We start from the raw sequence: 13,287 nt of genomic DNA on the forward strand, positions 1-13,287 counted from the left end.
CTCTTATTACAGGTACCTGACAAATGAAAGACCCATGTATGATATAAATGACCATTTAAAAATAGAGCCCATTATTCAGGGCCCTGATTTTCAAAGATACTGATTGCCATTGACTGCACTGAGACTTGCGCGGGCTCAACAGCTGTAGCACGCAGCCCACTTTTGCATCTTTGAAATTAGATTTGCAGATTGGGAGCCAAAAGCTAAGTAGCCATGTTTGGAAATACTGGTCGGCTGGGTTTTCTTCTTTTTTCTTTTCCTGCCTGCCCCCCCTCCTTTTTTTTTTTTCTCTTTTTTTTTTTTTTTCCCCGGTGCACAATGCAGGGTTAAAGACGACTACTTCTTAGTTACTTTTGATAAACGACACCGGTTTTCTTCAACTACAGCTACAGACTGCAGCAACGCTGCAAAAGCAGTTTTGCAGTGCACGATGAGAGGGTCCTTAGATACATATGAAGAGATCCCATTTATTTTGTGTATTTCACGTGAATCATGTGCAGACTGTGGGAAGAAAAATGAGGCTGAGGATAATCATACTAAGTGTGCTGGGAAGGAGGATTTGGCGGAACACCTCTGTTTTCTGATTAACTGAAGTAGCAACGAAAGCCATCAGAGAGTGTTCAGGCTCTTTAAGGCACTAAGTTGTGTAGAAGCGAGGAGAAGAGTTGTCATCCTGATACTGCTTTGATTACCTTACCCCTTTCTCTACGGTAGGGTAAGAAGATAATATCCCGGCTGTTGATACTTCAACATCCTTAACAAAGTGGGTTTGCTCTGGATTATTTGGCTGGAGGTGGAGCAGTCTGCGGAGGAGGGTTATTTAAAGACTGGGACAGAGCTGTAGGCAGATAAATTGATTTGCAAATGAATGGAGGATTTGAACGTGGTAATGGTGGTAGTTTTATTTTTTATCAGTTTGCATATTTAATATCCACTGGCATACACACAAGCATAAACCACTCTAATTGTTCAAATGGAGTCTGGGGAAAAGAGAAGAAAGCAGAGGCTTAGATACGGTCTCAGTTCGTAATGGATTGGCTTGCCTTTCTTTATTAAAAGCAAATATACATTCCTTTCTAATAGAGACGTGGAGCTGCATTACAGCTCCTTGGCTAGCTTTGAATTATTTGTTTGATGTCATATTTATTATGTTTTTTTAATCACATGAAAAAGAAACTATTTAAAAATTAAATAGTGAAAAAGAAGGGCAAAAAGAGACAGACATTCTTTGAAAGCAAATAATGAAAAGACAACATTTGGCCAGAGATTCAGCAGAGACCTTTGTGGATTTCTTTTAATAAAGGATGGGCAGTAATCAATCCGATCCAGTAAACAACATAATTTCCGATTAGTCCCAGATACCCACCCATGGTAAGTATAATGGGTAATGATAAAAAATAGGTCCTGACTGGTGAATAAAGGCTGTTATAAAAGCATATTGCCACTACTGTAACCCTGTTCCTGAGCTCTGCGTTATGAAGGAATGGAGGCATCCAGAGGGGTCATTGCAGAAGAGTTTGTATGGGAGGGAGGGAGTTAGAGGATGCAAAAAAAAAAAAAAAAAAAAAAGAGCAGCTGACGGGGAAACTTCATCACGTCTTGCATATTGAAAGCACATCCTGTAGTTTTAATGATAAATGATGACATTACATTCCCCCGAATGACTGTTGAATGATCACAATTACAAGGGGAAATGGTGTTGACTTCTTGGTGACTCAGCTCCACGTTTCCACCTGCCTCCGAAGACCCCACGTGTTTTCCAACAGACTTGGTTTTCATAATTATTAATTGCTAGTTAACGATGTGCTGCGTATTATCCAGGGCTAAAAAGTGACTAGTTGGCTACTTAGTACCATGTTCAAGTTTTTCTGCACACCCACTCTACCGTGTCACTTTTCACTAAAAAACAAAAGGGTGGTGTAAAGGGACACCATCTGTGTGAAACCATGGGACACAGTGTCTACTGTAAATATCCCTATGGGAATCAAGGCACGTAAAGGTCTGGGCGTCATACATCAGCGTAAAATGGTTTTTTCCACTGCTGTGGGCAAATAAAAGATGAGGCCATTTAAAGGAAAGCAATTGGAGTTCCCTTTCCCCCATTTGTTGAATTTTTCTGTTTTGTCCTCATAATACTTTCTGCGTAATCAGTTTTAGTGCTGCCTTTGGGTAGTCTGTTACTTTCCACTGACGCTTGGTTCGGTCTTTTGCACCACATTAAGGGAGAATGTAATGCTTGGACATTAGCAACATGTGACGGTAAAATCATAAAAATGATCAAGGATACTTTACAAATATTATATTTCAAGTGACTCATATTCCTTTAACCAAGCAGGGAACTTAAATGGCAGTTTAAAAATATATTTTCTAAATCTCCTCGATCACATCCGGCCTAGAGATGCCATCAGCCCACTTGTTGAACTGGTTCTGGGAATTTAATGAGGGGAATACGTTTATGTTGTGGTTTATGCTTTTATTTGCTTACACCTTGTCTGAAGCTTTTAACTGCAATATCTGAACTTAAAATCATTCTTTAACTTCTGCTTTCCCAACCCTGACCCCCAGTTTCCAAAAAAAACCACTTAGAAGCAGTAAAATGTTACGTAGGCACATAGCGTTAGAAACATTCATGAGGAGAAAAGAACTTATTCAGGAGAAACCTTACTAGACAGATATACTGAATGTTTTGACATCCTCAAACCTGTGTAAAATAGGCATCGTGGGATGGAGCTTTTGTTTCTTCAAGCAGTTTCACAAAGATGGGTTGTTTCTGCGGCGACTTGGGCCCTGAAGTAGTCGCCATGAGAATCCGCTGCGGGGTGAGGAAACGCTTCTGTCTCTGGACAGCGTGACCAGGACATGACCAGAGGGAGACCCAAGACTAGCTGCTATAACTTAAATAAGGACCTTTCTCACAGATAGTGGTAGAAAATGAAAAGAGGACAAGGAGCTTGAATAATAGCAGCTACGCATGAAGTCAGATGGAAAGACTAAATCTTTGTAGACATTTAATGGTGTTATATTCTAAGCTTTTGGGAAATTTTATCTGAAATTTTTTTACAACAGTAAATATAGTCTGTGCTACATCCTATTTCTATTTCATGTGAGAGAAAAACTCCCCGTCTATGGCACAACACTTTACTGCTACCATTACTGCAGACTTTATAGATCAGAGATGTGTCAGCATGTTAGCTTTAGCTGTAATGCTTTTTTTGTGTGAAACCTTATGGGCCTTGCAGCCACTTTCTCATACTGACACTCATAAAACGTTCAAGTTCTCATATTTATTATTTAATTTGCTTCCTATATAAAGCAACAGAGGTCTTCGATACATGAATGTGAAGCCAAAAATGACAGGCAGGCGTGAATGGCACTAATGAGTTTTAATAATGCACATATTAGAAACTGCTAAAGGAAGTTTAATTAAGAAAAACAAGTTAAGCATGAAATTCATTTTGGAGCAAATACAAGTAAAGTCACAGATGTACAGAATGCAACATCACAGGAAATGGACTCTCAAGTTGATAGATCCCTATAATGCCAATATCGCACTCGAAATGTAGTGTGCACTCTACAGTCCTGGAAAGCATGGTAACACCATTCAAGAGCACTTTCGAAGTTGAGTTAGAGATGTTGGGTTTGTGATTAACAAATTATATTTATACCTCTGTGGATTTCATGATGAGTTGGAATTTGATCTCAATTACCCTGATGGAACTGAGACCAGAATCTGATCAAGTAAGAAAAGCATTTGCTCTTTTTTGTGCGACAATGAAGGTTTTTGTTGATTTTTTTTTTTTTTTTTAAATTATCTTATTGAAGAGCTAGTTATTGATCTGACTCTGCAACAAGGGTTTTGTATGCTTTGGAACTGTTATTGTATGGTATCCAGATAGAAAAACAGTTCATAGACAAATCTGAGTTCATTCAAGCATGTTTGTTTCCAGAGTTCTCTCTCAAGAAATGGTGATAACTGTATTTTAGCTTTTTTTGTCTTGAGTTCCTAATGCCCCAAAAATAGGAAAAGAAAAAAGTGGTATTTTTCTTATGAATCTGATATGAAAGCTTGCCTTAGGTGATGAACCAGCGTTAAAGATAGCGTTATTGTTGATATTATAATTGTATTAAAGGTAGCGTACAAAATCCAATTTACTTTTCTCATATGATTAACCCCAGTGAACCAAGGGTTGGCCGCAAATATATATCAGGTAACAAACTTTGTTATTGATTCTATAGCTTAATTTTTCACCTGCAATAGACAATAAAAGAACACTTAGTTTCAGGGGCCTTTGAGTGGGTTCCAGTATACTCTGCTAGAACGCTCAGGTGGGAAGCATGTGTTAATCAAAGTTAAATGCATTTTACGATAACCAATATGCACATTTCAATGCTGAAGATCTCAAATGAGAAACATCTGGGATATTTTTTTCCTCTGGTATGACCTCTGATTAACATGAGTTCAGTTGAATTTCTACAGTAGGCCAAAAAATCTTCATGTCCCGAAGCGCACCACTGCCATCAACAGAATAGCCATTTGATCCTTTAGCTGAATAGTTACAGTACTCAAAAGTGAGTATAATGTGTGGTCCATTTAAGAGTTAACCGTAAGCTGCTAAAAGGAATAAAGGTTCACTTCAGTGCCCATTATATTCCAAGCCAGTGCATCTGTCATTTTTAATTTAAATCTGTATTACTTAGCTGTCTAAAACTTTACACATAAGTGACAGAGTTACCCATTCTTTCTGTTATGGGTAAAATCACCATTTCGTTACCTACTTACTGTGCAAAATGTCAAGAGAGCTATAGTCCACATTAAAAAATTGTAGCCAACTTCTGGTAATATAAACAATTACTTCAGCTAAGAAGTAGAACTATTTTAAGAAAATGATTTATTGATATGAGTAAATGGAAGATAATAAGACTTAAGTGACCCTTTTCTTCTCATAGGTTTAATTCGTCTAATTCAAAAACTGCTTAATAGAAAATTATGATCAGAAGTCTTCCTATTTTGGCAAACTAAGTTGCAGAAATTATTTAAAGGTATCTTTTGATCCTGAAAACACTGATTAATAATGAGTTAGCTTTAGTGAATATTCTCACTAATAAGGAAGAACAAAAATACAGTGAAGCTGAAAAATGCACGACAACTTAAATGAGTCTTATAATATCTACTCCATTTAATTCAACTTTTCACTCATTTGTGCTACACTGCATTTGAATAGTGTATTTAAATATTGTAATTTTTACTCATTTGGTTGTAAGGTTTTGCGTACAAAACATAATATTAAACAGAGGTAAATGTGAGAATGGCACTGAGGGATCGGTCTCTCTGATCTGAGCGCGATATATTTGCACAGCCTGTAGCATCTGGAAATCCTTCCCACTGGGCTGTTTGCGGACCCGCGCAGCATAACACCCGTAATCTCATACTGATGCGGGGTGGGATGTGACCCCGTCAGACCAGTTTCTTATTCATACCTTTGTTGGCGATCTCAGCAAAGGTTGCACATCTCAATAGGGTTGGATTTGTGGCTGCTTTCTGAAGCCTCCAGACCTGTAGCGACTCTCAGGTGGTGGAGATGCTGGCACACGGGAGAGAACCAAACCCCACCGGAGCTGTACCCTTCTTAGGTGTCTAAGTCGGGATTGCAGTCTCCTCTATTATCATTTCACACACCCTTTTTTTCTTTTAAATGCATATAGTTCATTTCTTGAACTAAATACATGTAAATCCCTTCCTGTGACCAAGTATTTATGGAAATACCCAAGAGCAGGGTCTGTTTTGAAGTCTTTACTACTATGTAGAGAGAAAATAGGCTGTATTTGACCCAACGCTTCCCTTTGCTAACTTGAAATGTGAAAAAAGGGATGGGAAAGTCTGTGATGCATCTCTTGAGGATTTGTCTGATCATGTTTACATTTGGTGTGTCGCACCCACCTGATGTTCACCCTGGGTCAGAGTCATTCCTTTAGTGGCTTCTGTTCCACTGGCCATGTTCCTGGTTAGCATCGCAGCCTATTTTAGAACATGGATTTCTTTTTAGAGACTTGAAACATCTTTGGGACCTTAGTTCTAAGTAGAGACTGTTGTAAGTAAAAAAGGATGCAGACGTAGTTGGTCCTGCAAAATAGCATTTGTGTTTTGAAATGAAGCGGCGTTGTGTGGCGTTCAAAACTCTTACAATCACTTTCTATGAATATTTGTGCAATTGGGATTTTCTAGCAAAATTGAGGCAGAAGGGAACTTTTTAGGCATGAATATCAAATCACAGAGTACATCTCAGCTAAAAAGAAAACAGCTGGTGGCGTAAAGATATCATAACAGTGTCTTTACATGTGCTGAAGCTGGCATATGGCCAGAAGCCTTGGGTGCCACCAAAGGTTTTATTAATCCATCGGAGTGATTGACAGGTGGTGCCGTACAAGACATCCCTTAAGATCTGAAGCTCTAGGAACGAGTAACAAAGAGGAGTTGAGCTGCTGCGGTTCGCAGCAGGTGTGACCTGTTGCGGGATGCCCTGTGTCATTGGAAATGCAAAGACGCACTGAAGTTATCTTGGACTGTTTGCTCCTCGGCATACTAAACGCCTCTCTAACATATTGCAGAATCTGAGCTATAAAGTAATTTAAATTCAGAAAGGAAGATAATAAAATAATGGATGATAGAAAAAACCCACTATATAGCATAGACTGTTCCAAAGACCATGAAAGACTTTATCAAATACCTTTTACAGTAGAATTTATTTGCGTTTCCACAGGGAATAATTGTGATCCTCACATCTAGAAAATAATACAATCTGAAAATGCTTCTCCTCCTCCTCAGATCCACAATAATCTGATGCCAAAGCTTTATATCTTGCCCCAAATTTTGATCATCATTACTTTTTAGTTTATTCTCCTGCCCATCTCCCTGATCATCCCTGCTCTGGTTTAATGGCACTTCAGAGCATGCTCTAGTGACAAGAGATTGTAGGGTTTGGGGTTTTTTTTGTGTGGATGGTTGGACTCGATGATCTCAAAGGTCCTTCCCAACCACGAAGATTCTATGATTCTATGAACGCTTCTCTCTCTTTCCGCTGATTCCTGTTCAGTCAAGTCCCGGTACCAAGGGAAGGTCTTACGTAGATCACCTGCTGGAGGACTAAGGAAAATTCTATCCAACATTGACCCTGAACAAGTAAGACAAGTTCCAGGCCGGCTTCCCTGTCTGCATTTCCACCTAGTGCTGGAAATAAAATTTTGGCATAAAAGTCTCAAAAGATTTGAGTAATCTCAGTCTCTTTATTTGCATGAGTTGGTGGTTTTGATGTTGTAGCTTCAGGGCAGCCAGTGACAGGCTTGAATGTTTGACCTCTCTGAGTCTCAGAAGTAAACTGTTAGTCAGCCATTTAAAAAGAAAGGCTTATGGGGAAAAAAAAAAGCAAATCCAAAATTCAAGTTACAAATACAGTGAAAATTGTATTCCTATTCTGCAAGTACTTTACAACTTACTGCCCTATATAGCATATAAATCTATTCACTGCAGCTAGCTACTATCCAATAGTTAATTAATTAAGACCAGCCAAACACAGCATTGAGTTATATTCTTACCATTTTAGCCTCCTGTCTCTGCCTTACAGTAAAAAATTGTCCATGGGAGGGAAAACAGAACTTTCCATCACAGCAGAGTTGTTCAGCCGCAATGACCAAAACAGCTGATGGACAAGCTTAAAACTGTAGCCCAGCTCTAGGATTTGCTTTGAATTTACATAAGTAATAAATTTAGTTCAGAAGAAGTTAAAGAGAAAAGTGAAGCCCCAGTCTTGCAACCTGAAGCGTATCTCCGTTCTGATTAACTCATGTAATTCCTAACGTTGTTAAAACTTCCCATTTTAGGTATGAAAAGCATATTAAAAAGATCTGAAAACAGGTCTAAGACTTTTAGAGTGAAAATGTTAAATGAGTTATTAGTAGCGTCTTGGTAATTTTCCACATTGAACCAACTCAGCAGCTTGAAATGAAGAAGGATGCTATTGTTTGGTGCAGCTATATTGAATTTGGTTTGTCCTCAGACCTTCCCCAGACCATGTAAATTAGCACGAAGGGCTACTGAGATTGAGTTCCTGCTATTTACAAGTTTGAGAAAGAACAGAGAGTATGTTCTTCCACTCCTGACAGAAATTTTTAACAAAAGTGGATTTTAATACCTAGTGGAAAAGGTTTAAATTTGTGGAGGTTTTTGAATATCACTACGGAATAAACTTCCATCTTTCCATGACCTATTGTACATCAACTCAGAAGAGCAAAGCGGTACTAGGTGCCTTCTGCTCTGGCATGTGTCTATGTGCTCTGTCTTCACTATTTCTCACTATTCTACTACCTTCAAAATTTGAAATGCAACAAGGCAGCCGTCTTCCAAGAGGCAGTTGTCTGCATGCCGTTCTGTGTAAGTTTATTACACTAAATGCAAACGCGTACATCAAGTTTGGGGAATTATTTTCTGCAGCTAAATTGGTGTGTTTCCAGCAAACGCTGAGAAGTTGAAGCTGGAGAATGAAGGGTATAAGCCTGTTTGTTAATGCACTTTCACAGTGAAGGTGTTAGAATTAGCAAAGAAAGAAAGGGAGAGAGAAAATTGTGGAAAGGCTTCATCTATCTCCTTATTGCCTCCTGAGATAGATTGTTCAGAGCTAAAGGAACACTAGACATGAACCAAATCTCCTGCTGTCCTATATAGCTTTTACAATCTCCTTTTTAATAACCCAAACTGCCGGGTAGTCTGACTATTAGACAAGCTCTTCTTTTGAATTCTCTCTACAATGTGTATAGACATGATAAAAAAACAATTCTCATTAAAGCTGCCAATGCTGTTTCAAAAGCAGGTGGTTTAAAATGTTTCCTATACAAAGCAAAACACATTTCTCGTGCATTAACACGCTGCTTAATAGGGAGTGTAAGATTACACTGCTATGTTGTGTATAACACTGCATCTTAAATAACAGGATATTGTAAGTTGTGTTGGAAATATGTTTAACATGAATATGGAAGATATAATGATATGCACTGAGCAATTTTCAGAAGTGCTGGAAGACAGCCTTGTGTGACAACCTCTGAGCTAAAGTAGTTGAAAATAGAATCTGGAATTTGAGATTATACAGTCTCTGATCCTAACTGATTATTTTTCTAGGATATTGTTCAGTCAGCACACGGGTATATGAAAGATAAGATTTTTGCTGTCCTGTGGGAACATTTATTGTTTATGTTATAAATTAAGGATGGTAGGGATTGAGTGCATTCATCATGCATTTTCATTTTTCACTGAAGTAAGTAGTTTATAAGGAATGCAGGATTGGTCTGAAGTAAAAATTGTGATATACGGCTCCATCCCTAAACTGTCTGTTCGTATCCTTTTCCAAATCAGTTTTGAACAAAAACCCCACCGAAGTCTAGTTACGCTTCTGTGCAAATCCAGAGTTTGCCATTCCCTTCAGTAGGGGCATATTTTGGTCCTTCATTGACGTGAACGTTTCACTCTGTAGGTGTTTCTCATCAGTTATCAGAACTCTCGTAAAAAAACCCCATATAAAATCTGGCAATTCAGGTTATCATGAATAAGCACAGTAATTCATGTTATCCTTACAAATCTATTCCAGTTGCCTCAATGTTTTAATCAGAAGTTGCATTTTAAAATGAACAAAAAAAAAGTTTGTATGTATTGTAATCTGCTTTTAATGAAATAAAATTAATTTGATTCTTCAGTATGCCTGTCTATCTTAATTTCGCTATCTTCTGCTTTGAGAAATAATTACTTTCGCTTTGATATATCAACTTGCACAAACAAGGTGAAAATTGATTAGGAGCTGATTAAGTTAAATAAAATATGAGCGTAAACACACGTAATGTAGCCTGTCAGCAAACTGCTTATTCTTAAAAAGGTGAATTTTAAAAATGTATTTTCTGCGAGACCTGTTTCTTCTGAAAAATAACTGTGAACTCAACAGGTGACATTATAGATAATCCAGTAATCAGTGTTTCACCCGCCATTTCATGGACCCATAAACTACTGCAATTTTACTTACATGACTCTAGCAACTATTAATGTACGTAAATAACTTGTGAAACATCTAGTTATCACTCTGCTCATATTAGCTCTTTCATACTAATGATTTATTTTCATTTTCTCCAGGATATAGACCTGCGGCTAACTGGATTTGATTTATAAGAGGGGATTCTGCAGTAAATGGCTGCTCTCTTCATATTGCTGCTATGGAAAACAGAATTGTCAATAGGATGTAGTCTGATAAATAGTGCTGAGTGAAGATGCAGCTTCAATAAGTGTGAAATCAATGGAAGATACTTACCGCATGAAAAGCCTTTTGAGATTTTTCTGACAGGCACCTATTTAGGAAACTTGATCTGTTTCCTTCGGTTGCCCTGTTTTTACACCAGTGGATACAAATCAGATTGCTTCACTGTAGTTACACAACTAATGTGGGACCATGGCCTTTCCAAGATCCATGTGGCTGAACTGTGTATGGAGAGCGATGATAGTCCGCCTGTTACACATGGGATTGAATGCCACTTTTGCTTTTTGTATACTTGGATTTTTGCTTCACGCTGCAGCTGTGTCCTCCCAAAAATTGGATGATACCAACCCAGTGGTGACCACCAACTTTGGCAAGATAAGAGGGATTAAGAAGGAACTTAATAATGAAATTCTGGGGCCCGTTATTCAGTTTCTTGGGGTTCCGTATGCTGCCCCTCCAACAGGGGAGCGCCGCTTTCAACCTCCTGAGCCTCCGTCTCCCTGGGCAGATACCAAAAATACCACCCAGTTTGCTCCAGTGTGCCCCCAGAACATTATAGAAGGCAGGTTGCCTGAAGTCATGCTTCCCGTGTGGTTTACTAATAACTTGGATGTAGTTTCCACCTATGTACAAGATCAGAATGAAGACTGCCTCTATTTAAATATCTATGTCCCAACCGAGGATGGTGAGTTAATAGCAGGCGAAACAGGGAGATCTTTTTATTTTCCTGTTCTACGTTCTAACAATATTAATTCACGTGTACTGGTAGCACGCATGGCTTTCTCTGTTTGCATGCCAGCATATTACATGTATGCATGCTGCTTTTCTGTGTATGCATCTGTCCTTGGGTTTTTTTCGTTTTTATTTTGGTTTTTTGTTTTGGTTTGTTTTTTTTCTTTCTTTCTTTCTGTCTACGCTCATTTTTTTTTCTCCCACAGCACGTGTATTTTTAGGTCAAAGTCAGTACCTAATTCTCATTGCCACCCGCTGACTTCTGGGAAGATGCATCAACATCTATCTTATCCATTGCATGTGCAGGCACAACAAGTTGAGAATCTTCCGCACCTAATAAAGCAGGTCATACTTAAGTTAGATAGTGGTGTTGCATGCTCCTACTGTCTGTGATGGAGCTCCATGTTATTTTCTAGTCTTCTATTCATTTTTCAGTCAAAAGAATATCCAAGGAATGTGCCAGAAAACCCGGCAAGAAAATATGTAGAAAAGGAGGTATGTATAAAGTGGACAAAAAAAAAAAAACAAACCACCTATGGGGGAAAGATCGAACCCTTGCGAAGGAAGAACGAGTCATACAGCTGAAAGAGGCTGATTTGCTGATGCTGTGAAGTGAACTGGTAGGGACTAGCTTGTCCTAACGAAGCCAGAAGGGTATTTAAAGAGAGGACCGCGTAAAGCAGATGAGAAGATAACATTTGTAAAGCCTGAACTCTCTTGCACCTGATCGTCTCTCTTGCACTGTCTCATGCTGACCTTATTGGCAGCTTCTCTGTCTCGGCCTCGTGGTGTAGAGGAGCATCTGTCCTCGTACACAGGTCCAGCATGGTGTCTGTGCCAGCCTAGGAGGTAGCTCGTATGCCCGGGGCTGGCACTATTGCCATTGAAGTTGCTGTCCTGGCTCCGCAGCTCTATATTCCAGTGGTACAGCATAAGGGCTGTGATGTATTATAGCAAAGCAGAGCTGAAAATCTGCCTTGACTTTCTACGTGATACACCCTGTTTCCTTGGAACAGTGTTAACTTTCCTGAAACGTAGATATGAAACACTTTTTGTTTTGTTTACACGCTTCTCAAAGTGAACGTTGGTTTATTATGTGATTACAGCTCTCTTTGTAAAGCCGAAAATCTCTTAATAGGAGCGTAGGGAAATGTTGAGATATTATGACATGGTACTTTGGAAAGTAGGCTGCTTTGGGAAGCTTTGGAGACTTGGCTTCTCCCCTTTTCGTGTTAGATAGTGTGGGAGAATTTGCGGATGTCTTTGTGAACATTTGCAAATTCCTGAAGCAGTTGATACGCGATATAGAAGGTGTATTTTGGTACTGATTTAACGTAGGTATTTGAGACTGGTTTAAAGTACTAATTTTGTACTTCTTTACACATTTATTTTACATCAAATTGTTCTTCTTTATCGTTTTCTTTGAAGTAATGTGTTATTTGATAGCTGGACTACATTTGAATCTAGAATACGTTTTAGGGGAAACAGAGAGTAGTGTGGACATACGCGGTTGCCTATTAGCTGTAATCCATATTTTGTGTATCAGTCACTATATGTCCCTGTTATTCCCGAACAAATATATTTTATGGGATTGTCATAGTAAGAAATTGTTTAGAGTTGGGCGAAGTTCAACTCTGAAAACTCTTGTGTTAGGTTTTTAAGGCGATGGCTAGGCATCTAAATGAAGGTAGCCTTATTTTCCAAGGTTTTTGCTCTTACAACTTCTGCTGACTGTTAGTTCTAGCTAGTTGTTAATTATTAACTGTTACTTGTAGTTGCTCAATGTATGCTTCTTTAGATGTCTAAATCCACTTTCAGTGACTTAAGGCAATTTGTTTTTAAAGTGTCAGGCTTTGAGGCAACTTCTGCTGTTTTCTATTAGGGAATTTTTGCTCAGTGCTGTAAAAATACAATTGTTTAAGCTGGATTCCCAAAGTTGGAAACAAAGACAATCAGGGTACTGTGAGCAACGTCACTTCTTCACACATCATTCAAGTTAGAATAACTGCTGTCATTTATATGCGTTCAATTAATGTGCAGTGCTGCAGCAGTTATTACGCAGTTCATCAAGCGTGTGTAATTAGCTGAGCAACTTTCACTTCCTATCACCCAGACGCTGATTCACAAAGTCATAAATAAAGATGCAGATCTCCATCACTGTTCTCAGAAAGCATCTTTTCCTATGAGAGAGTATTAAAAAAAACCCAAACAAATAATCAGAAAAATAGCAAAAATAAAGGGAGGGAGAGCCCAGTAGATGAGAAATTCA

The 13,287-nt window shown here is 38.6% G+C and overlaps 1 protein-coding gene across 3 annotated transcripts in view; it reads left to right on the top strand.

Moving 5' to 3' along the window:
- NLGN1 (neuroligin 1) overlaps window positions 1–13,287 on the top strand; it is a 401,425-nt gene that overhangs the window by 74,136 nt on the left and 314,002 nt on the right. For all 3 annotated transcript variants that reach the window (XM_063339111.1, XM_063339109.1, XM_063339112.1), the window contains exon 2: window positions 10,166–10,971. In XM_063339111.1, the coding sequence (XP_063195181.1) occupies window positions 10,479–10,971 (493 nt within the window). In that variant the 5' untranslated portion in view covers window positions 10,166–10,478. The remainder of the gene's footprint in view (window positions 1–10,165; window positions 10,972–13,287) is intronic.

This window comes from Chroicocephalus ridibundus, chromosome 6 (genome assembly GCF_963924245.1).
Source record: "Chroicocephalus ridibundus chromosome 6, bChrRid1.1, whole genome shotgun sequence".
In the NCBI taxonomy this organism is placed as follows: Eukaryota; Metazoa; Chordata; class Aves; order Charadriiformes; family Laridae; genus Chroicocephalus; species Chroicocephalus ridibundus.